Genomic DNA, 27,986 nt, shown 5'->3' with positions numbered 1-27,986 from the left:
TAATATTCTTTTACCCTTAAAACTCAAGAAAAATTATATTTTGCAAACAACTTAAAATTAGTGTAATTCTAAAAATATTGAGATTAAGACAAATGTTTATATGACATTTTTTGCTCATAATGTCTTCGGAAATAAGCTCCTTAAGGGACGGTAAATCCTAGTGAATTACCCTGTATATTATATAATGTTTCACGTTTCCAGATAAAAAAAAATTATGGTTTAATGAAAGCACAGTTTTTTAAAATGAAGTCACTTTAATAACTTAACAAAGAATCCGTTACATTTTAAGTGGAAACTATCTGACTGTATAATCAAAGCACATTTTACCTTATTTTAAGTAGAAAATCGTATGGATTAATGAAAGTATGTACCACATTTTTTTAAATAAAAGCAATTTGATGACTTAATCGAAGTATCTTGTACATCTTAAATAAAATACATTTGTGAGTTTAATAGAAATGTGTTTCATATTTTAAGAGTAAAAAATTACCCAATTTTTACGTAAGTTAAATTTTGTGGATGAGATCTACTTATTAAAATGAACGCTATTCGATGTTCGATGTGTATTATGATAGTAAACTTAGATATTGAACTATTAGTATTAACTGATTCATATCTAGGAAAGTGAAGCCGAATAATCTGTAAATAACCATTATCACTTGTATGGGAAGTGACATTATCTTAATATCGTTTCTTTTGGCTAAACCTCGGGGAGTAGAACGAACTTTCCAAACGGTTCCTTTCTAATAACAGGTTTCCCTACATAATGAACATTTCTCATGAGGGAACGAACATGATTACATTTTAATTAATGTGTTGACCCTAGCTTCCAGTAATATGAGCACATTTCAAATATTAACATGGCAGCACGAAGTTCAATATAACGAATTTTCATCATAATTTATATTTTCACCCAGAACTTCGGTTCAAAAAGTAGTGATTTTTATATTTTATTATATTAGGTGCAGATGCATGTATCATTCAGATATTCTGTTAAACTTTTACTAAATGTCAGTTACAATGCTTTATTTCAGATGGATTGCAACTACTCAGTTCCAACCAACAGATGCGCGCAGAGCCTTTCCTTGCTTTGACGAGCCAGCACTGAAGGCAAGATTTAAGATCAGCATTGCTCACCCCAGCAATATGACTTCCATATCCAACATGCCTCAGATCGGCAAGTCAGAGCCAGTGTAAGTTCAGCACTATAAGACATCAAGGGCCGTATTCATAGACGTTCTTAGCACGGGCTTCCGGTGGATGACCAGCGAACTAACGTTTTTCGTATTCATAAACCAGTATTAGCGATATGATACGATACGATATAATTATAATTATGATATGATATGATGTGATGTGATGTGATGTGATGTGATGTGATGTGATGTGATGTGATGTGATGTGATGTGATGTGATGTGATGTGATATGGTATGATATATGATATATGATATGATATGATATGATATGATATGATATGATATGATATGATATATGATATGATATGATATATGATATGATATGATATATGATATATGATATATGATATATGATATATGATATGATATATGATATGATATATGATATGATAAGATATATGATATATGATAAGATATATGATATGATATATAAGATATATGATATGATATATGATAAAATATATATGATATGATATGATATGATATATGATAAAATATATATGATATGATATGATATGATATATGATAAAATATATATGATATGATATATGATGTATGATAAAATATATATGATATGATATGATATGATATGATATATGATAAAATATATATGATATGATATATGATATATGATATGATATGATATGATATGATATGATATGATATGATATGATATGATATGATATGATATGATATGATATGATATGATATGATATGATATGATATATGATATGAATCCTGTACAAGTAACCAGTCGATAGCCGGGGCTAGTTTAGCACGCTCGTAGCGTGGGCTAGTGAAATGTCTATGAATAGCACCCCAAGTAACTAACGGCTACTGACTGACTGACTGACTGACTGACTGACTGACTGACTGACTGACTGACTGACTGACTGACTGACTGATAATACGTTGCACCCTAATTTACGGAAAAATTAATATTTAATAAATTACTAAATAATTGTGTCTGCCCGGAAAAAAATACACATGGGTTATTTAATTTAGTCAAGAGAATATATAAAAAAATATTGCAGCAAATACTACGTTGTCATGTTTCGTAGATGTTCGATTTGACATGGAATGACTCCTTAGTGAAACACTTGGTAGTTTGAGATAACATCCGGTAAACATGGAAAAATACACAGCTAGCTGAACCCCTTCGATTGGGAAAACGTCGTCTGAATTCCTCAACAGCAGTCAATGTATTGCCATCATAAAATCCATAAACAAAAAGCATGTCTGCATATTCACTACGCGAATACATGAATTAAATGTCAAGTGAACGTGTATTCAGTTTTGTGTGTGTTGCACTTGCGTTGCGGTGCTCAAATGCTGCTATGTGCAAAATATCTGGCGTAACACGTCAACTATAGTACACGGAACCGCAAGATGTTGCAATATTTCTCCACTCAATTTCTCTCCAACCGTTAGACTTCGAACATATGTATATCAGGTTAAATCGATGTAGGTTGTCCTACATTATCCTCAAGCATGTTACATTCCTCTTGAGACACTCTGTATGTTCAATGCGAAATTTAATATGACGTGTTACTGTCAACATTACAGGGAAGACATGCCGGACTACGTGTGGGACCACTACCAACAGTCTGTGCCGATGTCGACGTATCTCGTGGCATTCGTCGTGTCAGATTTCGACCACATATCAGAAGGAAACTTCTCAGTGTGGGCCCGCCATGAGGCAATCCAGCAGGCTCAGTATAGTCTGAAAATAGGGCCCAAGATCCTACACTACTATGAGAAGTATTTCGGAATTCCATTTCCTTTGCCCAAGATGGATATGATTGCACTTCCTGATTTCGCAGCAGGAGCCATGGAGAACTGGGGTCTTATAACGTATAGGTGAGTGGTTAAACTTGATCTAGATCTTTGCAGACATTCATTCATTCACAGTGTTCTGCCCTAGGACAGTCTTTCACTGCAAACCCAGCATTCTCCAGTCTTTCCTATTTTCTGCCTTCCTCTTTGTTTCCTCATATATCTTAATGTAATCTATCATCTGATTTCTTCTTCTGCCCTGAACCCTTCTCCTGTTCACCATTCCTTCCAGTACATCCTTCAGTAGGCAATTTCTCCTCAACCAGTGACCCAGCCAATTCTTTTTCCTTTTTCTGATCAGTTTCAGCATCATTCTTTCTTCATCCACTCTTTCCAACACAGCTGTTTCTTATTCTGTCTGTCCATTTCATATGCTCCATCCTTCTCCATATCCACATCTCAAATACTTCTATTCGCTTCTCTTCACTTCGTCGTAATGTCCATGTTTCTGCCCCATACAATGCTACACTCCACACAAAGCACTTCACTAGTCTTTTCCTTAGTTGCTTTTCCAGAGATCCGCAGAAGATGCTCCTTTTTCTTTTAAAAGCTTCCTTTGCCATTGCTATTCTCCTTTTGACTTCTTGGCAGCAGCTACTTATAGTACACCCCAAGAATTTGAAGATTTTATTTATTTATTTATTTATTTATTTATTTATTTATTTATTTATTTATTTATTTATTTATGTATTTATTTATTTATGTATTTATTTATGTATTTATTTATTTATTTATTTATTTGCCTGTTTATTTATTTGCTTCTTTATTTATTTGCATGTTTATTTATTTATTTATTTATTTATTTATTTATTTATTTATTTATTTATTTATCAGTCTCTGTGTCTGTCTGTCTGTCTGTCTGTTTGTTTCTTTGTTTGTTTGTGTGTCTATTTATTTATTTGTCTATGTACGGTATTTATTTAATAGTTCAACGATTTATATTTAAAATTTTATTTCAAATGATAGAGTGTAGAGCTGCATACGTATTTAAAAATAAAAGGACAATATGTGAAAATAAATTTTAAAATGAAAGGATAATACGTCACAATGTATATTTTGAGCTACGTGTCTTACTTAGGCCCTAATGGTAAGCTAGTTCTTCGTACTGTATTCTGAAGAGCTTCTTACAGACCTGGCAATCTTTATTGACGTTTTGAATATCTCAGGATATCACTAAAAGTCAGTGGTCATATTCGGCCAGTTTGCACCAGCTCAGACGAACCGGTTGTTAAATTAATTCTAGGTAATGTTTGCAATTACTTTGGACATATACCGTATATGTTTAACATAGGTACACATGAGAGAACTGGCTGTTAAACGTTTTGAATATCACCACTGCTACAGGTTATGTCAAACTTAATAACAACAAAAAGTTCAACCCTATCAATGTGGTGTCTGGTTTTGGTCTACACCAGATCCATAATGCTGAATACTTGCTCTGGGAATGTATTGCTAGTAGGAATTGATAACACTGCTTGAAGCTCTTTTATTTTCACCTCAATATAACTTTTTCAGGAAAGCTTGTAAAGCCCGGACATTGGGTGTCCGGTTCAGTTCTGTGACCGGACACCAGACAATTACATTGAAAACCGAACTGCCCGGTCCAAAACCGGATGGTTGGCAACCGAATTTACTGCTTGACGAATTAAATGTTTGTCCTGCAGAGAGACAGCGATGTTGTACAAGCAAGGAGTGTCCACCAACAGCAACAAGCAAGGCGTGGCCACTGTTGTGTCACACGAGCTGGCCCACCAGTGGTTCGGCAACTTGGTCACTCCCAGCTGGTGGACAGATCTCTGGCTCAATGAAGGATTTGCAAGCTATGTCGAATATCTGGGTGTCAACGCAGTGAGTATTTTTTGTACTTAATTAACAATCTATAATCGAAATACATTTAATTTCCATTTTCTGATTTTCATTTTAATAAATGAGTCCAAAACTGAATCCCTAATCCTTTCATTGAAATGTATTGATTCATCTAATAGAGTGAAGATGCTGGGGATTGTTTTTGATCCTACACTAAAGGGAAGAACACATTAACCCTCCAGTACTCGCGTGGCATACATTTGTAATCCACTACTTGCTGTTTATTACATCATCACATCTCCATTTTCAATGCTGATAGCGTGAAATTTTCAGTACCTTTCTGATACAGTTTAGTCCTGATGTCTGGAGTTTTTGGATGTAATTATGACTTTTTTCTGTGTAGCAATATATATATATATATATTCTCCTGTAACTTCATCCCTCTTAGCCCCAAATATTTTCCTAAGAACCTTATTCTCAAACACCCTTAATCTCTGTTCCTCTCTCAAAGTGAGAGTCCAAGCTTCACAACCATATAGAACAACCGGTAATATAGCTGTTTTATAAATTCTAACTTTCAGATTTTTTGACAGCAGACTAGATGACAAAAGCTTCTCAACCGAATAATAACAGGCATTTCCCATATTTAATCTGCGTTTAATTTCCTCCTGAGTGTCATTTATATTTGTTACTGTTGCTCCAAGATATTTGAATTTTTCCACCTCTTCGAAGGATAAATCTCCAATTTTTATATTTCCATTTCGTACAATATTCTGGTCACGAGACATAATCATATACTTAGTCTTTTCGGGATTTACTTCCAACCCTATCGCTTTACTTGCTTCAAGTAGAATTTCTGAGGCTTATTTGAAGGATTCGTAACAAGCTGTTTTTTAAGGTGATGGGTTACACAACGCAGAGCTGCACGCATTGTATTTTTCACCTGACATAATTAGGAACATTAAATCCAGACGCTTGAGATGGGCAGGGCATGCAGCACGTATGGGCGAATCCAGAAATGCATATAGAGTGTTAGTTGGGAGGCCGGCGGGAAAAAGACCTTTGGGGAGGCCGAGACGTAGATGGGAAGATAATATTAAAATGGATTTGAGGGAGATGGGATATGATGGTAGAGACTGGATTAATCTTGCTCAGGCTGGGATCAATGGCGGGCTTATGTGAGGGCAGCAATGAAACTTCGGGTTCCTTAAGTCAATAAGTAAGTAAGTAAGCAATAGCCTATATATATATTTTTAGATTGGATTACAAATATAATCCACGCGAGTGCTAACACCAGTGTTTTTAACAAGAGAGAATACAAGAGCATTTTTCGATTTTCTTATTTGTAATTTGATTTATTCCTATAAGCCGTTCGTAAGACATTTTTACACGTATTTTCTATTGTTGCAGTGGTTATTTTATTGTGCAATATAAATGATTATATGGACATATTTTATAATACAGAACAATGACTTCTTCTCATATAAAACAGACATGTAACTGAACCCAATATTGACTTAAATTTTAGGAGTGGAAGATAATAACTCTAGAGTGTAGTTTATAGTAACTAACAACAAAGTTTATATAATAATAACAATAGAGTTTTAATTACATTCCTTGCATCATAATATGGTGTACCACTCATATTATATTGACATCACGATTTAAATATTAAATTTCAAATAGAGTTACACTTTCATATCACAAACAATTCAATAGAATCTGTTAAGTACGTTACTATTATGAATTATACCTGCGTATATGTTGTAAAATTACATATTTATACGTGCAAAAGAATTTAATTATTAAAAAGAAAGAGATGTAGCCTATTACAAATATAATCCGCGCAAGTATTGGCACCACAAATTATGGCATGAGCACTGAAGGGTAAACCATTCATTTATTGAGAAATTTAAAACGTTATGTTCTACTTCAGTATGTCAGGATAGCTTATTTTGCTTATTTCCAGAGCAGTGTTTAATACCAGTATGTAGTTTATTAATCTGGGGTAATAGTTGCCACATTCGAAAGATATTTTTAGTTCAGAAAAGAACAGCAAGAGTCATAACTTGTTCGTCTTCAATTGCTCACATTATTTATAAAAGAAGAAATCGTGACTATAATTTGACCATATATCCTTGAAGCAATTATGTATGGTTATGAAATGAGAAATTCTAATAAGGTTATTACAAGTTGTTCACACTCTTATGGTCTCAGGAAGAAGGAATACTTTGACATTCCTAAATGTAGACTGTCAATGACAATGAAAAATTACACGATGCAGTAATCTGCCTCGACAAATGTTTGATCTTAAAAAGAATACCTTAAAACGATTTGTCACTGGTTGCCTGACCTAGAAGGAATTATACAATATTAATGAATTTTTATATTTAAGGGGAGAGGACGGTTTTTTTTTTTTTCAACTTTTTTCCTATTTGGTGTAAAATATTAATTTTTTATATGTAGAGAGCTCATGGCTGTAGCAACTCAACCAAATATAAATATTTTGAAAAAAAAAATTATTGGGGGGCCATGATTTGAAAAAAAACATGTACCCAATGCAGGATTTTACTAAAACCGACATATTTAAGCCATTTTTAAAGATAGATTCAAACAGTTTTTTGAAATGTACTTGTAAAAGCATGCTCTACAAACAGAATTTTGATATTAGTTCCTACATTTGTAAAGTAAAGAATTAAAATTTAATAACACTTTTTTTATTTCCTTTTTTGCAAACAGGCAGATGTATTTTTAAAATGAAATCAATTAACAAAATTCTGTTGCAGAGAAAAGTTTCCTAATAGTCTAGAGAATGTGTGTTCTAAATTTCATGCATGTATCTTTAATAGTTCCATTTTTTGTCTGGCAATGTGGCAAAAAAAATGAAGTTACCGGAAACAACAATAAAAGTGGGCGTGTGATTTAAAAATCCATATCACAGGAAGCAATATTGCGTCTTTAACCATTTTTAATTGTTTTTTCGTCTGTCAGTTATTGTTGACTATGTCAAATGTCTTTCATTATTCTATGGAATAGTAATAATAAATAAATAAACACCATCGAGAACTGTCAACAAGGAAGAAAGGATTCTGCTTGAATTTACTGAATCACCATATGAGCATCAAAGTATCCAAGCACAGTTATACAACAGATTTCTAAATGTTATACTGAATTTATAAATATGAAACATACAAGAAAAAAATAATTCCTGTAATGAAATAATTGTTGTGACAGTGTTTCTTGTTTACTTGCAGCAATTTCCTGCTACCCTTCAAAATCTGTGTGTTGGAATTGTCACTTCTAGGTGGAGCCTTCCTGGAAAATCTTGGAACAGTTCGTCATCTTCGACCTCCAGAACGTGTTTGCATTGGATGCCCTTGAATCTTCTCACCAAATATCAATAGAAGTTGGACACCCTGATGAAATCAATGAAATATTCGACAGAATCTCTTATGGGAAAGGTAATTAGTTATTGAAAAATAATAACCATGCATTTACACAACTCAGTGCTTTGTTTTCTGTCAAGATATCATGGCCCTCTCTCTAACTGTCCAACATTTCGGATTGGAGACTAGTTTTTGGTAACAAACCCAATAGATTTCCCCCTTTCATCAACGTCTCATTCTGACAATGTAGGTTATAAATCTTAGACTTGCTTTATATTTTTATCTTATTTTAATAACCATAAGTAGTGTGTCTTCATTTCGATGGCATAAGACCACGAATGTAAAATATAGTATTCCTCAAGGATCATGCTTGGCCCTATTCTGTTTTTAATCATGGTTAATGATTTGATCTGAATTTTCTGTGATCTATCTGTCCTCCATCCATCTACCCATACCATAGGTGGAATTATGGGTGGGCATTGCCCCTCCAGACTTGGCCGAACTTTTTTTTCTATTAATGATAGAAAATATTGGATTCAAAAGATTTTTCTTGCTTTTGTTTATGGTTAAGTTTCTGTGCTTAAATTGGCGAATTAATGTCTTCAGATCATGTCTGGACTGTAATATTTATTTCAAATTTCTGATTGTATGAGAATTCCTATACCTCATTTGAGGAATGGAAGCACTGTAATGTTTTTTGCAACAGCCTGTACTGATATGTTAGAACTCTGCAGGTGTTCAAGCCGCAACTTGGAGAAATATGAATAACATACTGCACAACAATGCAGAAAAAAGAAAAGTGATCCTGGCATAATGTGTAAACTTAAAGGCGAGATTAAATAAAATAATTAAAATTTGCATTTCATATGATATCTTGCTTTTTCAAATAAACAGATAAAATAAATGTAAAATTGGTCCACCGCTGTGGAGTAATGGTTAGCACGTCCGGCCATGAAATGAGTGGGCCCAGGTTCAAATCCTGGTTGGGACAAGTTACTTGGTTGGGGTTTTCCCTCAACCAATTGAAGCAAAATTGCTGGGTAATTTTCGATGTTGGACCTCGGACTCATTTCGCCATTATTAATTCACATATCATCATCCATACAATAGCCTGGGTTCATGGTGCGGCATGCCGTACTTGTACAAAAGTGCGGCCATTCAGCTACCCAATCGTTTACAGAATAGGAGCTGTAAGCACAATAAGCCTCAGGCTGTAGTGCAAGCCTATCTGTATATTTTGTAACAATTTTACTTCATTTTACAATACCTTTATTAAATGATCATTTTCCGACATACTGTACCAAGGTCAAGCTATAATGGGGGGAGGAGATAAATGATGTCCCCCATAATCTCGCTATATCGGGATTCTATGATTTTGCTTTGCCCACCCATGGAAACTGTTCTCTCTCCACCTATGATCCATACGTCCATTCATCCATTTATAGAATGCCTTAATTTTTAGTCAGTTTTTAATAACATATTTAAAACCTGATTGCTCTTAAAGAAACAGTAACTGTAACAGATTAAAAAATGTAATACTCAAGTAACTATAACTATAACCTAACATTTGGGGAAGCAATGTTATTTCTGCTTCGAATACCGGTACCTACTATATAGAAATGGACATTAAACCTAAGATTGTATATAATGAAGAGTTCTATACCATGCAAAAGACTAAATGAAATGTACAAATTTGGTACAGTACCAGTAGTGTCATGATTTTGAAATTGCTGAAAATGGACTGATATGATTGTTTTCCATACCCTTTATAATTCTAACTTCCCCCCTCCCCATATGAAAGCTTGTTCTACATGTGAGAAATTGCCTTATAATAAAATTTCATATTACATAAGTCGATGTCCTGGAAGAAAAATAACGTAAGGGTAACATGGACTGTTTTTAGGAGAAGCAAAAACAGAATCTTATTTAGATATAAATAAATAATAAATATTTGAAAAAAATTGTCACGAAAACCGAAATAAAGTAAAATATTATAATTTTTGGTACTTTCAAATATTACTAGTCAGATACGGGTATTTTACCCCAATTTTGCAGTTGCGTGATTGTTTTTCTGGAATAGGGATATGTGGGTAGAAAAACACATAAAATGCTGTTATCAGTTTGTCATTCCAGGACATGATGATGTACTCAAAAGTCCGCTTCCCATCCTAATGCTACATTTAAAATCAGTACAATATTAAAACACGCTTAGAAGGAAATCTATTTCGAGTTTTTAAAGCCTAAAATTTAATATTTTTTTGTAAATTTGTTGAAACTTTTCTGTAATGTTCTACAAATTGAATTACTGGTGTCTCATGTCAGTAACATATACTCGTTTCTTACATTTCCATTATTATTATTACCACTGCCAGTATTCTAGAAAAGTCTGTGATTGTTGTTAGAAATTACATTTCTGCAGCTGTTACTGAGCTTGTTTTTTACATTAATTACATACATTTTGGCACCATGCAGCAAGCTAAGTTCCGTCATCACATTGTAAAACTTCGACTTTCTTTCCCTGCCCTAATTTGAAATATTCTTGTCTCTGTGTCACGTCTCTTTTTATTTTTATATTTTTTTGTACATTTGATTACTTTTAGGGGCTTCAATAATCCGTATGATGGACCATTTCCTCACAACCGATGTGTTCAAGAAAGGAGTCACCAAGTATCTCAATAGCAGGTAAATGAAACCAGCATTAACTTCTTGGGACTTACTTACTTACAAATGGCTTTTAAGGAACCCGAAGGTTCATTGCCGCCCTCACATAAGCCCGCCAGCGGTCCCTATCCTGTGCAAGATTAATCCAGTCTCTATCATCATACCCCCACCTCCCTCAAATCCATTTTAATATTATCCTCCCATCTACGTCTCGGCCTCCCTAAAGGTCTTTTTCCCTCCGGTCTCCCAACTAACACTCTACATGCATTTCTGGATTCGCCCATACGTGCTACATGCCCTGCCCATCTCAAACGTCTGGATTTAATGTTCCTAATTATGTCAGGTGAAGAATACAATGCGTGCAGTTCTGTGTTGTGTAACTTTCTCCATTCTCCTGTAACTTCATCCCGCTTAGCCCCAAATATTTTCCTTAGCACCTTATTCTCAAACACCCTGAACCTATGTTCCTCTCTCAGAGTGAGAGTCCAAGTTTCACAGCCATACAGAACAACCGGTAATATAACTGTTTTATAAATTCTAACTTTCAGATTTTTCGACAGCAGACTGGATGATAAGAGCTTCTCAAACGAATAATAACATGCATTTCCCATATTTATTCTGCGTTTAATTTCCTCCCGAGTGTAATTTATATTTGTTACTGTTGCTCCAAGATATTTGAATTTTTCCACCTCTTCGAAGGATAAATCTCCAATTTTTATATTTCCATTTCGTACAATATTCTGGTCACGAGACATAATCATATACTTTGTCTTTTCGGGATTTACTTCCAAACCGATCGCTCTATTTGCTTCAAGTAAAATTTCCGTGTTTTCCCTAATCGTTTGTGTATTTTCTCCTAACATATTCACGTCATCCGCATAGACAAGAAGCTGACGTAACCCGTTCAATTCCAAACCCTGCCTGTTATCCTGAACTTTCCTAATGGCATATTCTAGAGCGAAGTTAAAAAGTAAAGGTGATAGTGCATCTCCCTGCTTTAGCCCGCAGTGAATTGGAAAAGCATCAGATAGAAACTGAAACTTCTTGGGACTACTGTATTAAATAGCTATTATTCAAAGAACACATCTTTAGCTATAAATTCTATTTTAAAACACTAGGAGAAATATTATTGTGATAACAGAAATACAGCCTCTCAAACCCAACCCACAAAATACTATTGCCAACTACTCTGAGCGGAAATACAAAGCGGCAATATTTAACCTCAAAAGTAAGATAAGCTGAAAGGTTTTTATAGACATTTATTTATTGCTTGAAGTTACAATTACTGAAAACGCAATTTTCAAAGTTAAATTTTGTTGACATTTCTTGATTTTCTGTGATTAACGAGGCATCTTAACAAGAAACACAACTGTGTTTGGTTGATTTTAAGACAGTTCTGAAACGTTATTGACCAATATCGCAAATTCATCCTATAGTGACATCAAAAACTTTTTCCTTGCATTTTAACCACTATGTCCTGATTGTACCTATGCAGTGTAAAATGTTACCATAGCAACTATACATTATTATTATCTTTAGAGACAATTAATATTAGGTACCCTCCACAAAAATGGTTTCATACACCGACGGATCCTTGATCTCCAGAGAACAAGGTGCCGGTGCAGGTGTTACGTGCTGTCTCTTCTCACTTTATAGATCTCTTGGATATGGAACAACAAGTTTTGATGGTGAAATCATTGCAATAAGTGAAAGTCTCACATAAATAAATTTAAGAATGCAGTTATATTGTCAGACTCCAAAGCAGCTATTCTATCAATAGTCTCTAAACACACACCTTCATCTCAAACAGCAGAAATAACTAAAATGCTCTCTCAATTAATATCACTCAATAAAAGAATTGTATTCCAATGGATACCATCCCATTGTGGAATCCTGGGAAACGAGAATGCGGATGCACTAGCAAAGAAGGGCAGCACTGCTACTTACAGACCTGTTACTAAATCTACGTATTACTCTGTGAAAAGATTTATTAAATCTACATACTTAGACTTCAACACACAAAATTTGATAACACAATCCCAAGGGAAAAAATGGAACTCTCTGCATCATAATCCACAGTTAATTCCCGATTTACCACGAAAATCGTCTGTAGCTGCATTTAGATTGGCAACAGGCCATGATTGTTTGGCCAAACACCTGCATAGAATTGGAATATATCAGTCCCCTAGCTGCCCATTGTGCAACTCAAACCAAGAAATGGATTCGGAACACCTCAAAATCTGTGCTTCAGTGGCTGGCCATGATAATATCTTTGAAAAATATTGGAGTGCAAGAGGTTAAATGACTTTATTGTCAAACGCCTGGCATTAGAAAACAACAACAACACATTATTAAGCAAAGTCTGCATGGTATAGTCAAAAAACAAGGTACAATAAAAATATAAGGAAAAAGTTTTTGATGTCACTGTATAAGTTGAATATTCTGAGTAACAATATCAGTATTAAAATATTGAATCTCGTTATTTATCTTAAGTTTTGTATTTAATTTTTCATCAAAACAGTTAAAAAGAATTACACAAAATTAAAAACTCAACAAAAGTAATTCAAATAAAATAAATTCAAACCAAGTTGTTGTTTAGTCAACTGCCCGAAGACAGGTTTGAACCTCATAAGTGACACCAGTAAGGCATCATTCATGAACAACTATGCCAGGAGATAATAGGGTAGGTTGGCTAGTTTCTTTCCCTATCCATTGTATAGATTGGTGACTAGACACAACTTAAATTTAAAAGTCATGTTGAAGTTAAAATTCAGATAAGTTGAATAATATATGGTAAGGAAAATTATGTTACAATTTCATTTAACAACTTATCAGATTAGTACAAAAACAAGTTTTGTTACAATAATCACATTATAATTCTTGGTTATATCCACGAATATTTTCGATTTTACAGAAAATTATCATCAGGTGGAAAAGGCAATAAAATCGAAAATATTCGTGGATATTACCAAGAATTATAATGTGATTATTGTAACAAAACTTGTTTTTGTACCAATCTGATAAGTTGTTGACTGAAATTGTAATATAATTTTCCTTAACATACAATTTAAATAGCCTCAACTGAAAAATACATAGACACAAGTCAACAGCTTGAAAGATTGTTGTACCGGTATTAAATTTGTTACAAGCAGTGAAATGTTATACAGCTGTATCTTAATATGTGTTGTGTTTGCAGGAAGTATCAGAGTTCTACGCAGAATGATCTGTGGGAAGCGCTGACGTCTCAGGCTCATGCTGAGAAAGTTTTGGATCCGCAAGTAACTGTAAAAGAAATCATGGACACATGGACGCTTCAGACTGGGTTCCCTGTAGTCACAGTAACAAGGGATTATATCACTGGCTCTGTTCATCTGCAGCAGGTGAGAGAGAGAGAGAGATTTTTCGAAAAAGATAAAATAGTGTAAATTTATTTCTACTCAACAATAGGATTTTATTCTTCCAACAATAATTCCTTTCTACAATTCACCTTAACGCTCTCGTCAACAATAGGGTTTTCACTCAACACAGTAGCACAGTATTCGTTAGTGCACTCCACTGACGACAATGACAATTTACTTGGACTATTACGAACAACAATGAACTGTTAATCTTAACTAATATTTACAAAGCACTATTTACAAATCAGAACTGTTAGTTCTCAGTTCACAGTTCTTCTAGCTCAGTCACTCGAGTTCACAGTATCTCGAACCACAGATCTTCAGAGACAGTTCACTGTACTCGAACTCAGGTCCCTCCAACTGCGGTCCACTGCACTCGAACTCAGGCCTTCGGATGCTGTCACAGTTGCGGACGCACACTCGAGTCGAACTCCGGTACACAAGACTGGCTTGCTTGCTCTGGCTTACTCGCTGACTGGCTGACTAATCAACTGAAAACTGCTCGAGTTCGCTGGCGTTTCTTCTTTTATAATCACAGTGACGTAGCCTCGAAAGTTCGACGCGTCTCCAGAGATAGCTCCCCAGAACAATCCAGAGCCCTCTCCTCTCTACCAGCACCAGAAGCGCGCGCACTCTCCTCGTCACGTAGGCCCTTTCCCCTCTCTTCTCTCCGCCGCGCGCCGTCCCTCAGTGCTCCGTGGAGCCTGTGTCGGCTCACGCGCGGTCTGCTCTCTTGCGGGACGCTGGTCGTGAGTTCGAATCTCACGTCGCTGTCACAATAGCTACTGGTACTCTTGAATTGGTTAAAAAATATGGCAAATCAAATATGGTAACTTATATGTATATCAGAGGCTGTTCCTCGGGGGAGGGAAGGGAGGAACGTCCTCCTCACATTTTTCTTCTTTTGAAAGTAAATACCAAATAAAATATGTGCCTTGAAATTCAAGAAGATTCGATAATTTTTAAGTTCACAGCTATAAGAAAACCTCGGTTGATCGAGTTTTAAATGATGCGCGCTCATGTGCTGCTAGAAAACTGTGAGAAAGATGCGAGATTGTTTGTGTGGAGGAAAGTCAATCCATTCCTCCTTTACTGCAGTTAGCACACATAGACAACAGCGCGCTAGCGGCCAGAGAAAGAAGCAGAGTTTTAAAGCGAGTAAATGAACTGTGAGGGAGAAGGTCCTCCACTGAATCAGCGCATGGGCAGGAAATAGAAACAGACTGGTCGTGCAGCAAGCTCGCTACCGCTGCCATCTAACGATCTTGCATTCAACCAGTCTATAACGCATCTAGGAGGAGGCACAATAAAACAGTTTTAACGCAACGCTATGAAAGACACCATATAAACTTTTTTTTTAATTATAAATCAAAAATATTATTCATTGCACTTTATATAGGCTACTATTCATGGTTTGAAACTTCAAAGGATATTTGAAAGTTAAAGTTGGGTTTATATAAAATAAAGAGGAAGTAGTTTTACGTTAGAATCGCAGATCTTTTTGGCCCCTGAAATTCACTTCCATTCATTGTGTGCTAGACAGGGCAATAGCCAAGTTGTCAGTTTTTTACGAATATATTTGAAATTGAAAGTAGGTACTCCAAACTACATTATTTTTAACATAAAAAATTGGCCACCGGCAACTTTGAACAATAATGGTAGTATGACTTTACAAGAACTGACATTCTTAAAAATCATGTGATACTGAACTTGTAAAATGTACATGTGGCAACACAGACCACGTGGGTGGGTGCAGTGTTAACGCTTTCCTCAGATTATTTCCCATTCCCATTTCTGCGGTTTCGATTACGTGTTAGTAGCTATAGTCTCTTCCAACACGTGTGATGCTGTAGTGTGCTCGAAAAATGCTGCGAGGTGAATTTCCTTGTAATTGTTAATTTGTGCAATTATTCAACAATGAATGGAAGTGAAAACATTATATATTATGGAAAATTTAGGAAACTCAGTTTACAAGAACAGATTATTTCTATACAGAAGGAAAGGCCAACCCCAACACTACCTGGTCTTACATGTGTGCATGTTGGCTAATTTTAGCATGTTTCATTCAAGAAGGTGTCATTTCGTCCTGTTACCTTCTTTCCTCCTCTTAAGAAATATGCAGGAGCCGCCACTGATGTATGTAACTTCTAGATTTTTTTCCTTTCAACAAAGTAATACTTCATCTAACTAAAAATTACTGAAATCTTACCTTCTCAGTTCAAAAATCTCTGAAGAAAATTTGTAAATATATCGTATAATTGTCAGTATAAAGTGTCCATTAAGTTACTGTGTTCTATTGAAATAGGCGAAAAATGAAGAAAACCACAACATTGGAGCAACAATGTTATTTGTTTGGGGAAGGTTAAAAATTTTGTCGTGTGGAATTTTCATGACAAATCTTACCACAATTGCAGGCCTACGTAATAATAGGAAGTTACAGAAAATTTGAGTTATGAGAGGGGGAAAAAAAAGTTCATTACATATTATAAAACTGATTTGAAATCATTTGCTCTTAAATATCATGTTAAATGTTAATTTTGTAAAGTTGATTGTAGATTATTATACAAAATATTGCTTGAATCATTATTGTGAAACATCTCAATATGGCAGAGATAAATAAAATGTCCCTTCTTCATCAAACCCATACTAATAGGATTTATTTATTTTGACATGCTCGAACAATTTCTAGGGCCTCAGCTAACTGAAAGTGACATTAATTTTCCTATTTTTCACCAGTGTCGAACATGATGCTATTATGCAGGCATTGTTAAAACCTAACTCTAAGATAATCTTTCAAATCATTGGGTTGGGAGTTAAGTAATAAATAATAATATTAAACTGCCCCCATTGAGGGTAGCCCTTACGGACTCAGTATATCCTCAAAAAAAATTATTATACATATGTAAACATAGATATTAAATTTTAAAGAAGGGAAACCAAGAAAAGGGCGTGAAAAATTACAATTGCTCTTAACGTGGCACCATGTGATTAATTAGGATTTGGCAGGATTTTTTTTACACAATTATCACAATGTCATCCCTCAGAGATGTTGGCAGAGCAAACTGCCGTCGAAATTCTTCGAAAAAAAAGCTGGTATAGTCCCTCGAGCACCTATGAGCAAGCCGAATACCTCAACGTGAATTAAGGCATATTTCAGCTTGAAATAGTTGACTGTAGGCTCATAGATCGACTTCTTCTCAATGTGGACCTCGGCTGATTGATGACATCCTACTTCAAAACGTATCATGGGGTCCACAGCTAGACAGGAGATTTCTTCTTCTACTATCCAGCCCTTATTTCTTAATGCGGCAGCAATTTTGGATCTTACAAGATGATGTCTAGAGTTCCTCAAAAGCAATCCCTGTTCACAGAATCCCAAGACGTGTGCTAAAGTTTCAATCTCCGGCCAGCCATGTCTGTACCGGGTACCTTCGAGAGATCTGCCGGGAACATAATCTGTGGATTTAACAACGTTGATTTTTTTTTTTTTTGAGGAGGGGGCGTTATTAAGTCGCATTTTTATCGAAGAGATTTGCAGATTTACAAGAGTTATGACGTCACATTACACAGGCAGTTGAGCAAATAACTCCCTGGTGAGCCCAGTTGTTTGGAGTAGCCAGGCGTAACTGGTCCAGCAGAGGAGGCGATCCTTTCAAGGTTTTACTTTATTATCCTGAAGGTGGAACTTGTATTCAATCCCAAAAATTGGAGATGTTAAGTTTCAGCACTCGATGAAATACCGAAAAGTCTGTTTCTGAAATACGCGATCATTCTGTTAGCTGTCATTATGACAGTTTCTTCGTATTTTTAGTATAATATTTCCTCCGAATAACTCTCTGGATTACTTTAAGACGACATTTTGTTGTAGGAACGCTTCCTCCTTCGCCGCAAAGCTGAGGACAGCAGTTCGACTACAATCAGCACCACCACCACCACCACAACAACCACCACACCAGCACCAGGCACACAAGGTTCGGGTCTGTGGTGGATTCCAGTGACGTACACGACTCTCGAGAACCCTGACTTCGAGACCACGCGCCCATCGCACTGGCTGAAAGCTACTCCAAACCTCACCTTACCTGCTCTTACTACTGCCCTTGACCAGTGGGTCATCTTCAACATTCAGGAAACAGGTCGCTTATAGTCGCATTTTAATTCCTTCTTCCTTTATTTTATTCTTCATATTTTATATTTCTTTCTTTCTTTCTTTCTTTCTTTCTTTCTTTCTTTCTTTCTTTCTTTCTTTCTTTCTTTCTTTCTTTCTTTCTTTCTTTCTTTCTTTCTTCTGTGTTTCTTTGCTTATTTTTTCTGTGTTTCTTTGTTTATTTTTTCTGCATTTCTTTGTTTCTTAGATTTGTATTTCTTTTTTAATTTCTTTCTTTTCTCTTTGGGCCGTATTCATAGACATTCTTAGCGCGGGCTTTCGGTGGATGATCAGCGAACTAACGTTTTTCGTATTCATAAACCAGTATCAGCGATATGATATGATATGAATCCTGTTTAGCACGCTCGTAGGCCGGGCTAGCGAAATGTCGATGAATAGCACCCTTTATTTCTTCTGTGTTCTTTGTTTATTTTTTTCTGCATTTCTTTGTTTCTTAGTTTTTATATTTCTTTTTTACTTTCTATCTATCTTTCTTACCTTCATTGTTTATTTTCTTTCTTCTTTTTCTTTCCTTCTAGTTTTTGTTCTTCTCTTCCTTGTTATTTCACTTCTTTCCTTCTGTTTCACTTTTATTTTTTTTATTTGGTTTTTCTTATTTCCATCTCTTTTTGTTATCTTCCTTTGCTTTTTACAAACTTTCTTCCTTTTACTCATATTTGCGTACAAATATACTTGTAGAAACACATATTGGCTATGTATTGTATACTTTTAGCAGAGCCATCGATGTAGCTCAGTCAGCAGACTCGCTGGGCTGCTGATCCAGAGCTGCGTTCGGGCTTGGTTTGGATCCCCCTTTGGTCTTTGGTTTCTTCCGAGGTTTTCCACAGCCGTGGGACTGAAGCCGGATGGTCTATGGCGAGTCCTCGGCATCAACCCCTTTGATTTGATTACCCACCTTTGATTTGATTACCTGGTTGGATTTTTCCGAGGTTTTCCCCAACCAAAAGGCAAATGCCGGGTAATATTTTGGCGAATCCTCGGACCTCACCTCATCTCACTACATCTCGCCAAAATATTGTAAAAAATTGCACAAAATTGTAAAAATTGTAGAAAATTACTAAATTGTACAACTGTAAAAATTTGTAATTGTAATATTGTAAAATTTTGACTTGTTCCACATCTTAAAGCTTCATTGCTCATGTAAGATCTATGGAATAAAATAAATAAATAAAATAAATATATGTAATATTTTATGTTTAAATGGTTCAAAACATGTACCCAGTACGGTACCTCAATTTTGAAGATGATTGTATTTGTTCATGCTGATTTTGATACTGGTGACTATTTTCTGAGGTGTTATAACCTCCAATAGTAACATCTATGGTTTTACAACAACACGATTATCATCTTTTATTTGCAGGTTTCTTCAGAGTCAATTATGATGCAAACAACTGGGCACTTCTTACAGAATATTTAATGGATAGGGACCATTTCTCCCAGATCGGAATCATTAACAGGGCCCAGTTGTTGGATGATGCACTGAACTTGGCTCGTGCAGGGTTGCTGGACTATTCTACAGCTTTGGACGTCACTCGCTACCTGGCCAATGAACTGGAGTACCTTCCCTGGAAGTCAGCTTTAACCGCCCTTGGTTATATTGATAATATGCTCATCAAAACGGGACATTATGACAAGTTTAAGGTTAGTACCGGTACTGTATGTCAATTAAAGAAATCTTTTCAATCAATTATTACTGTATGACAGTGTCATAATCTTGTCTGTCTTGGTAATCTAGTGAGAATCATACCGCGATACAACATGTATTCCTATCTCAAAAGAGAAAAATAAGATGTATGGCTGGAATAAATTTTACAGTTTCGTGTAAAAAATATTTTAAATCTTTAAAAATTTCAACTATTCCTAGTTTATATATTTTTAATATGTGTAAATATTCATCGAGAATGGGAATTTTCATGGTCCTAATACCAGACAATATGATGTATTCCACATTCCATTTAATAATAAGAGTTGGATGTAAATCACCAAATGTTATTGGGTTGAAATTATATAATAAATTGTCTGCAGATATTAAGAATGTAAGTAAGGTTTCTCATTTTAAAACTAAACTAAAAAAAAGTTTTTGATTGAAAGAACTTTCTATTCTGTTGATGAATATTTCAATTAAATTAATAACTATCAGGGGCTAATGCTAGTCACGAAAGTTAGGCTTGCTCTTTTATTCATAGGGAAGATGGGAGGATATAATAATTCATAATTAATAAAAATAATCAGACCCACATAAATAATTTATTTTATAATTATGAAATCATTATGAGTCATGGATCATATTCGCTTATCAGATGTAGAAGTTCGATATAATATAACAAACATGGCCAACAAAACAGTTTATTTAGTTTTTTCGACCCTGCCAACCAATGCACATTGTTGTATTGAGCTGCACTGAACGAGCGCACATATTCTCTATAATGTCTGTCTTCTCTTGAATAGTCCTTCGGGAAAATGGATTTAATAATAAGATTTCAAAAAACACAATTCCGAACTCATTGCAAGAATTAATAATACATGGAGCAGCTAACATATGCATTCCGCTCATACAATTACATTGCACTCGCAAATCACAGCACATTCCCGCTGTCAATACTGGTCTGTGTAACGTTAAATAGTCGTTGGCGTAGCTCTCGGACCAGAGCTTCAAACAACACAACAGAAGCATGTGCCTAGGACGGACCAAGGAGGAAGGCACTTGCGCGCGCATCATATTCTCGCTATTTCTACGTCTTTCCTGTAGCTCCGAGAAACGAGCAAGCATTGCGATACTTGCGGTGTGCAACCTGTGGATGGTATTACGCCTATACAGTATTCCAAAAATCAAAATAAATTTTAATGTACGTAACGCCATTTTGAGAAATACACATTCTACGAAAATATTGGGCTTGCGCAGCAAGCATAGCATGCCCTGAGAAATCGCCCCTGATAACTATTGATTTTTTCCTGTGCAATGTATTTCGTCAATTAGAATAATAAAAAGTAAGTAAGTAAATACTTACCTCTGGACCAAAAGGTACTAAGCTACCAGTATGTAAAGATTAAATTTTTTTTGGTCCTACAGAATTATCTTTTTTGCTTTTATTGAAAGAGAAAGAAAGCCATTGGCATGTGAAAGATAACTTTGTTAATTAGCAAGGACAAATAGCGACAAAAGTCTAAGACGAGGCCAGTAATTATTTCGTTCTCAACTCTTGGTAACATGTAATCACTTTAACAATTGCGAAAGTCTCTTGTAGAAAAGAGTAGAAGCATCATGATTCAAAAACTCTCTGTTCCATTGCATTCCGTAAACACTGTGTTGGTATCTATCCATAATCAGATCTGAAATACTAAAGAACATAATGTGCTCAATTGGTTAGAGAGTATAGCCACCAATGTTCAGGCTACAGTGTTGAGTTTAACACTATGCATGTTGTTTTAATGCGGGAACAATGGAATATTTCAGAAAGTTCATAATTAATTCTACAACAGATTATACTATTTCAGAAACTTCTGATTTCATATCAATTCCAGCATTCGTTGAAATAATATTCATTAAGTTGAAAGAACGTATTGTATTGTATTTATTCATTCTCTGTACAATCTATTACAGATTATAGGTTCGTCATTAGATACAAACACAAAATACAAACGCAAAAAATACACATACAGACACACACATACACACACACATAAGATTTCTAGTATGAATTTAATTGATTTCTAGTATGAATTTAATTTTAACACTCTTAAGTTTTCAAGAAATAGTAAAACTACCAAAAGACACAATAAATAACAAGATATATAATACATTTTCCGTTTACAAGACATTAAATAAATAAATTAACAGAGATTAGGTAAAAAGAAGATAGTCCTACATTATTATTAATATTGTTTGGAGAAAAAAATTATGTGCTTTATAGCTTTAATGCAAGAAATCAGTGATTTTGAACGGCATGGACTGGAGCAGAATAGTTTTTACCCTGGTTTTGAAACCTTCATAATTTAAATGTTTAATATCCCCAGGTATCTTGTTATATAATGAGATACCTGTATGAGAAGTACTGCTGAGACTTTTGGTAATAGTATGACAGTTTATATGCAAATTGTTGGCAGTTCTTGTGTTATGATTGTGAGTTTCAGAATTCCTTTTAAAATAGTTAAGATTCTTATGTATAAATCAAACAGTTTCTAGGATGTAGATGCAGGGAGTGGTAAAATATTTAATTCTTGAAAAATTTCTTTGCTTGGGGTGCATATAGGAACTTGTTTTATTATTTTTATTATTTTCTTTTGAAGTTTAAATATTTTTATAGCTTCAGAGGACATGCCCCAAAGCATTACACCATATGAAAGAATGGAATGTACATGGGCATAGTAGACAGGGGCGGATGCAGGATTTTTTTTCGGGGAGAGATTTGAGGAGATAGTAAAAATGGAGTAATGAGAAATAAGTTTATATAGCCTACTCACAATTTGTTTCCGAGCCACAAACATTTACAAGTTGGCCTGAGTAGCGTAGTTGGTATAGCCTTCTGTGCTCGAAGTTGTGGGTTCTACCCCAACCCAGCTCGATGGCATTTAAGTGTGTTTAAATGCGACAGGTCTCATATCAGTCGATTTACTGGCATGTAAAAGAAGTCCTGAGGGAAAAAATTCTGACACACCGGCGACGCTGATATAACCTCGGCAATTGCGAGCGTTGTTAAATAAACCATAATTTTTTAATTTTAACATTTACAATGACTGCAATACAAAAACAATGACATTTACAGAAGAAGGCGACGAGGCTTCTTAGACATTTCATCCAGTACTTCACGAGCTTTTACTTCTACATTTTTACGTATATACATCAAGGCCAGTGCATTTAATCTGTCTGCTCCTCAAGTAAGTCTTCAAATACCGCAATGTTGAGAACGTCCGTTCTGGTGTTGCTGTAGTTACAGGCAACGTGCAGAAAAGTTTCAGCATCTTGCGAGTGCAGGGAAAAATAATTTCATTGCACCTGTTCAAAGATGATATAAAATCAGTAGGTATTAGGTGAAGATTTTTCTGATCAAGGAAATTTCTTCTCCACATTTTCAATTCATTGAAGAAAGACTCTGGTGATGCATCAACATCATTGGGCCACTGATTTACTACAGCCTCAACAGCAGTTTCTAAATCTTCATCTGATGCTCGCACTATGTTTTTAGGCAGCAAAGTTTGTATGGAATTTAAGATTCCCTTAGGATTTAAAAACCTGTCCTTGAGCTGACTAATGAAATAGTCTAAGAAGGGAAGGAAAATTAAAAGCCTAAAATACTCTTCATGACTTCTCTATCTTGAAGTAAGAACGCTGTGTTTGTCTTCCTGCAGTTCTTGGAATTTAACATTTTAGCAAAGAGAATTTACGTGGAAAACTCTCTAATTCCTATGTACATTCACGAATTAAAATTAATATTATTTTTGTTTCTTGTTTCGTATTTTTCTCAAAATTTCGGGAGGGGATATATCCCCTTGATCCCCCCCTTTGCATCCGCCCCTGATAGTAGACTACTTTCAAAGTTGAAAGAGATATGCTTTTCGTAAGAATTCTAATTCTAGAGTATGAGAACATGTGGCAGATACTTTTTCTTTCTTTTTTTTTTTTTTTCTTTTAACCAATGCTACCAGGTTGTCTTTTCGACATTGCTGGTCGTCTCTCCTGGCAGTGGCTTAGTTGTAACCCACTTCTGAGTTGAGGTGCCTGGCAGGTAAAGTTACATTACCCCGATGATATGATAGGATGATTATGTGGTGCCAGGAGAGGTCTTAAAACTAAACTTAACCTAAATTCCAGACCATGGACGAACACAGGAATAATCCCCTTTAAGGAAAAATTCCTGTGCTCTAACCAGGAATCGAACCTGTGACCTCATGAACTATAGCCAGAAGCTCTGACCACTAGACGATGAGGCTGGTCATGTAGCATATACTTCAAGTACAAAGTGTATAAATAGATACCGCAGAATGGGAACATTTAAAACAAATCGCTGCCGCTTTCAATTCCATTGGAATTAACACTTTGTGGCTTACCAGGTCAATATGCTGGAGAGGTTGTCATAGATGCATTACAGAACGAGACCAGCAGTTTGAAAATGTATTATAAAATGGTTGTTCTTTCAACACTCACTAACAACCTTAAGTACCGGTACTGAAATAATAAACTAATACAATAGGTAATTAAGGGCCGTATTCATAGACATTTTTAGCACGGGCTTCCGGTGGATGATCAGCGTTTTTCGTATTCATAAACCAGTGTTAGCGATAGGATATGATTTGAATTCTGTACTAGTAACCAGTGGATAGCCAGGGCTAGCTTAGTACGCTCGTAGCGCGTGCTGTGAAATGTCTATGAATAGCACCCTAAAATTTATAAAAACAACTTAATGTATCACATAATGTTTCCTTCATTAGCATTTTTTTAAAAGAAGCAATAGTCTAATATCACCTAATGCTAATGTGCCTTAGTCATAAAATTAAATTGCACAGTTGTCTATTTTCGCCCGAGAGATATAGAAATTTTGTACCTAATCCTGCATTGAAATCTCCTATAAATAAATAGGTACCACAAATTCGAGGACATGATATAAAACTTAGGACTGGGTAACATTGAAAAAGAAGGAGCAGGCGAATCAATTTATGCGTGTGAGTTTGTGCACATACATAAAACAATCAGCATTTTCATTGGTCAGCACTGTTCTAGAATTCAATATTTATGTTTGGTTTGCAGATGTACATGCTGGGATTGCTGGAGAACCTGTACAAGCACACCGGCTTCACAGACAATCCAAATGACCCTCAATTGACTGTGTACAAGCGTGTCAACATCCTCGGCTGGGCCTGCAGCCTGGACCATGAGGACTGTGTGCGGAACAGCGTGCTGCAGTTCCAGAACTGGAGGAGTTCACCCGACCCTGACCGCAACAACCCGTGAGTAGCTCAAACATTATACAGGGCTTTAGTACATTGCAAACTTAAAATTACTAAAATTAATGAAGAGTTAAAATGGATAAAATGTGACTAAATAAGTAATATACTGTATATGTATAAGGAAATATATACAGTATGTTTTTTTTTAAAGTAAGAGATAAATTGAATTGCTCTATTTTCTACACAATCTTAAAAATTCTAGCACTGACTTAATACACAAGAAATGGGATTTTTTTTAATCATCACCCATTGCCATAACCTCATCGTAGATGTTTCATACGTTCACCATTTCACCTTGGGCATCTCGTGTTTTGTCATTCTTTGATTGAGGGGGTTATTTATGAAAGAGCCAGAGTTTTGAATACTAAATTGTTAGCAACTCAAGAAAAACTGCTTATAGGCAGAAATTTGGAAATTAAGGCTGAAATAAAAATTTTATCATAAATTCTACTTTGAAACAAATTTGACCAGCCAGGTATTAACATTTTGCTGATTATATTTTTTTTAGAAAAAAAAATTGAAATCTGGAAACATAAGTCCTTTCATAAAAAATATTTAATGATCAAGTTTTTTAAATAAAACTTATTTTTTAAGGGAAAACACACATATATACTATTTTGGTGCAAATTGAGCTTATTTTATTCTATCGAGGTGTCCGTTTAAGCGATAATTCCGTGCATCTGTACTGAGATGGAAACGAAACCAGACTTAAGACCAATTCCATATAATTAGTTCTTCATACCATTCCTTGTTTTCATCATCTAGATACCTCATTGGCTCTTTTATGTCTCCTATCTTCTCTTCCTTGATTTCCATCTTTCCATTTGGATGCGCATTCTGGAAGAGCAACATTAATGTAGAGCCTCGTGAACCAAATGAAAATATTTGTTGAAATCCGCCAATAAACGGTGAAGCAATGATTGTATCTTTTCTTTTATGATCATACTGAAACTCCATGAATTTACTGATCGTAAAACACTTTTTCCTGTCCCTAGGTGTCTCAGGACCACTAGTTTATAAGGCGTTACAGAATATAATAAACTCTCACCTGCAACACAGAATGACCAATTCGCTTACTCAACAATGACAAAACAGAAATTTAAGAAAAAAAGATCTGTCTTTATTTAACATTTCAGCGTTGCCACGTGCTGAAAACTTATTAGTTATAAAACGATCTAAGTCATTGACATAGTTCCTTTGAAAATCTAACGACAAATCCTAGGTTATAATCAGACATCGGATTCTAGGGCAAATGCCTATTTTGTTTCTTTAGGAGAAAAGTAAAAATAATTATTAATATTTGTGTTTCATGGGAATTGAAAGGTATTCAAAGAGTTTTATAGTGCCCTAAAATGCCCTAAAACGGTTATTAGAGCCTAATTTGTTAATATTCGCCTAAAAATGCCTAACTCACTGTAAAGTTTCGCATTTTACTCTTACTTTTTATAATTTATACATGCATTCACTGCGAAATTTAAGGCATTTAAAAAGTGGAAAGTTTGCTTCACACCGGCCGTGAAACCATTGATAAAGGAAACAAAATGTTTTGAATCTCACGACACTCGCAATAGATTTCACCGAATTTAACATGTTTGGAGGCATAAATGTCGACAAAGAACCAACCTTAGTTTTGAAGCAGGCAACAATCACAACATGTGCTGCTACCGATTCAGAGATATACTATACTATAAAAATGACTGTTTTCGGTCTGAAACCGATTATCTGTACTGCCCTTCAGAGTGTCATAAAATCACAATTTTTGGAGAAAGAGTGTTTTTGAAATATTTATGAAAAGTCGTAAAACTGCGAATTAGTAGGGTAAACCGTTACAAAATATTTAAAAGAATGGCCCTCCTAGTGTTAACACTACCAGGAAATGCAACAATAAGTGGAACTTTGTATTTTTGTCCCATTGAATCTCAATAACAACGGTTCATTTGAATGCTCGTTAACAGTTGCTCTTTCCCTCACCTTATTTGTGTTGAGAAGTTTTGAGCGGTAGGACGTTTTCCTGTGAAGTTTAACGCGATAATGCCGAAAAATATAAGTGCAAAATCTACATTGATCCGGCAATGGCTAACAGAATATTCAGAATTCAATTATGATGGAAAAATAATATTCTGCAAGATTTGTAGCAAACAGGTATGTAACAATAGTTGAAATATATAAATTCTATTAATTTTAATGAGTAGGCCTATAATATTTATACATTGACTGAGCTATCCTGAGGTATAATTCTTTTTAAGACCACTACACTTTAACCTTTTAAATTCCGATAGTTAAAGTATTTGCAGGTCATTAAAATTTTGATTGTTCGAACCCACTAACTTTGTGATAGAAATACGGCAATACAACAATTAGGATTTTATTTTAATTCAGTTTACTTTACATTTTTAGATTTCGCAAGAAAAGAAGTGCCACCTAAAGCAGCATGTGCAAGGAGCGGCTCATAAGGCTAAAGCTCAGCAGAAAAATCAACTGCAACAAACTTTACTAACACAGCCTACTTCATCCAATCTCAGCAGCAATTTCTATGCTGATTTAACCAGAGCGTTTGTTGCTGCTAACATTCCCTGGAATGCAATTGAAAATCCG

The 27,986-nt window shown here is 35.1% G+C and overlaps 1 protein-coding gene across 5 annotated transcripts in view; it reads left to right on the top strand.

Annotated features, from left to right (window-relative positions):
* LOC138704605 (aminopeptidase N-like) overlaps positions 1–27,986 on the top strand; it is a 962,131-nt gene that overhangs the window by 919,408 nt on the left and 14,737 nt on the right. For all 5 annotated transcript variants that reach the window (XM_069832678.1, XM_069832676.1, XM_069832677.1 and 2 more), the window contains 9 exons: positions 1,035–1,193; positions 2,764–3,057; positions 4,698–4,881; positions 8,144–8,300; positions 10,826–10,907; positions 14,083–14,266; positions 18,153–18,417; positions 19,810–20,090; positions 25,192–25,391. In XM_069832678.1, coding sequence (XP_069688779.1) covers positions 1,035–1,193; positions 2,764–3,057; positions 4,698–4,881; positions 8,144–8,300; positions 10,826–10,907; positions 14,083–14,266; positions 18,153–18,417; positions 19,810–20,090; positions 25,192–25,391 — 1,806 coding nt within the window. The remainder of the gene's footprint in view (positions 1–1,034; positions 1,194–2,763; positions 3,058–4,697; positions 4,882–8,143; positions 8,301–10,825; positions 10,908–14,082; positions 14,267–18,152; positions 18,418–19,809; positions 20,091–25,191; positions 25,392–27,986) is intronic.

This window comes from Periplaneta americana, chromosome 8 (assembly GCF_040183065.1).
Source record: "Periplaneta americana isolate PAMFEO1 chromosome 8, P.americana_PAMFEO1_priV1, whole genome shotgun sequence".
NCBI classification, from domain to species: domain Eukaryota; kingdom Metazoa; phylum Arthropoda; class Insecta; order Blattodea; family Blattidae; genus Periplaneta; species Periplaneta americana.
Note: the sequence above shows the minus strand (reverse complement) of the source record. Positions and strands in the feature narration are given on the sequence as shown.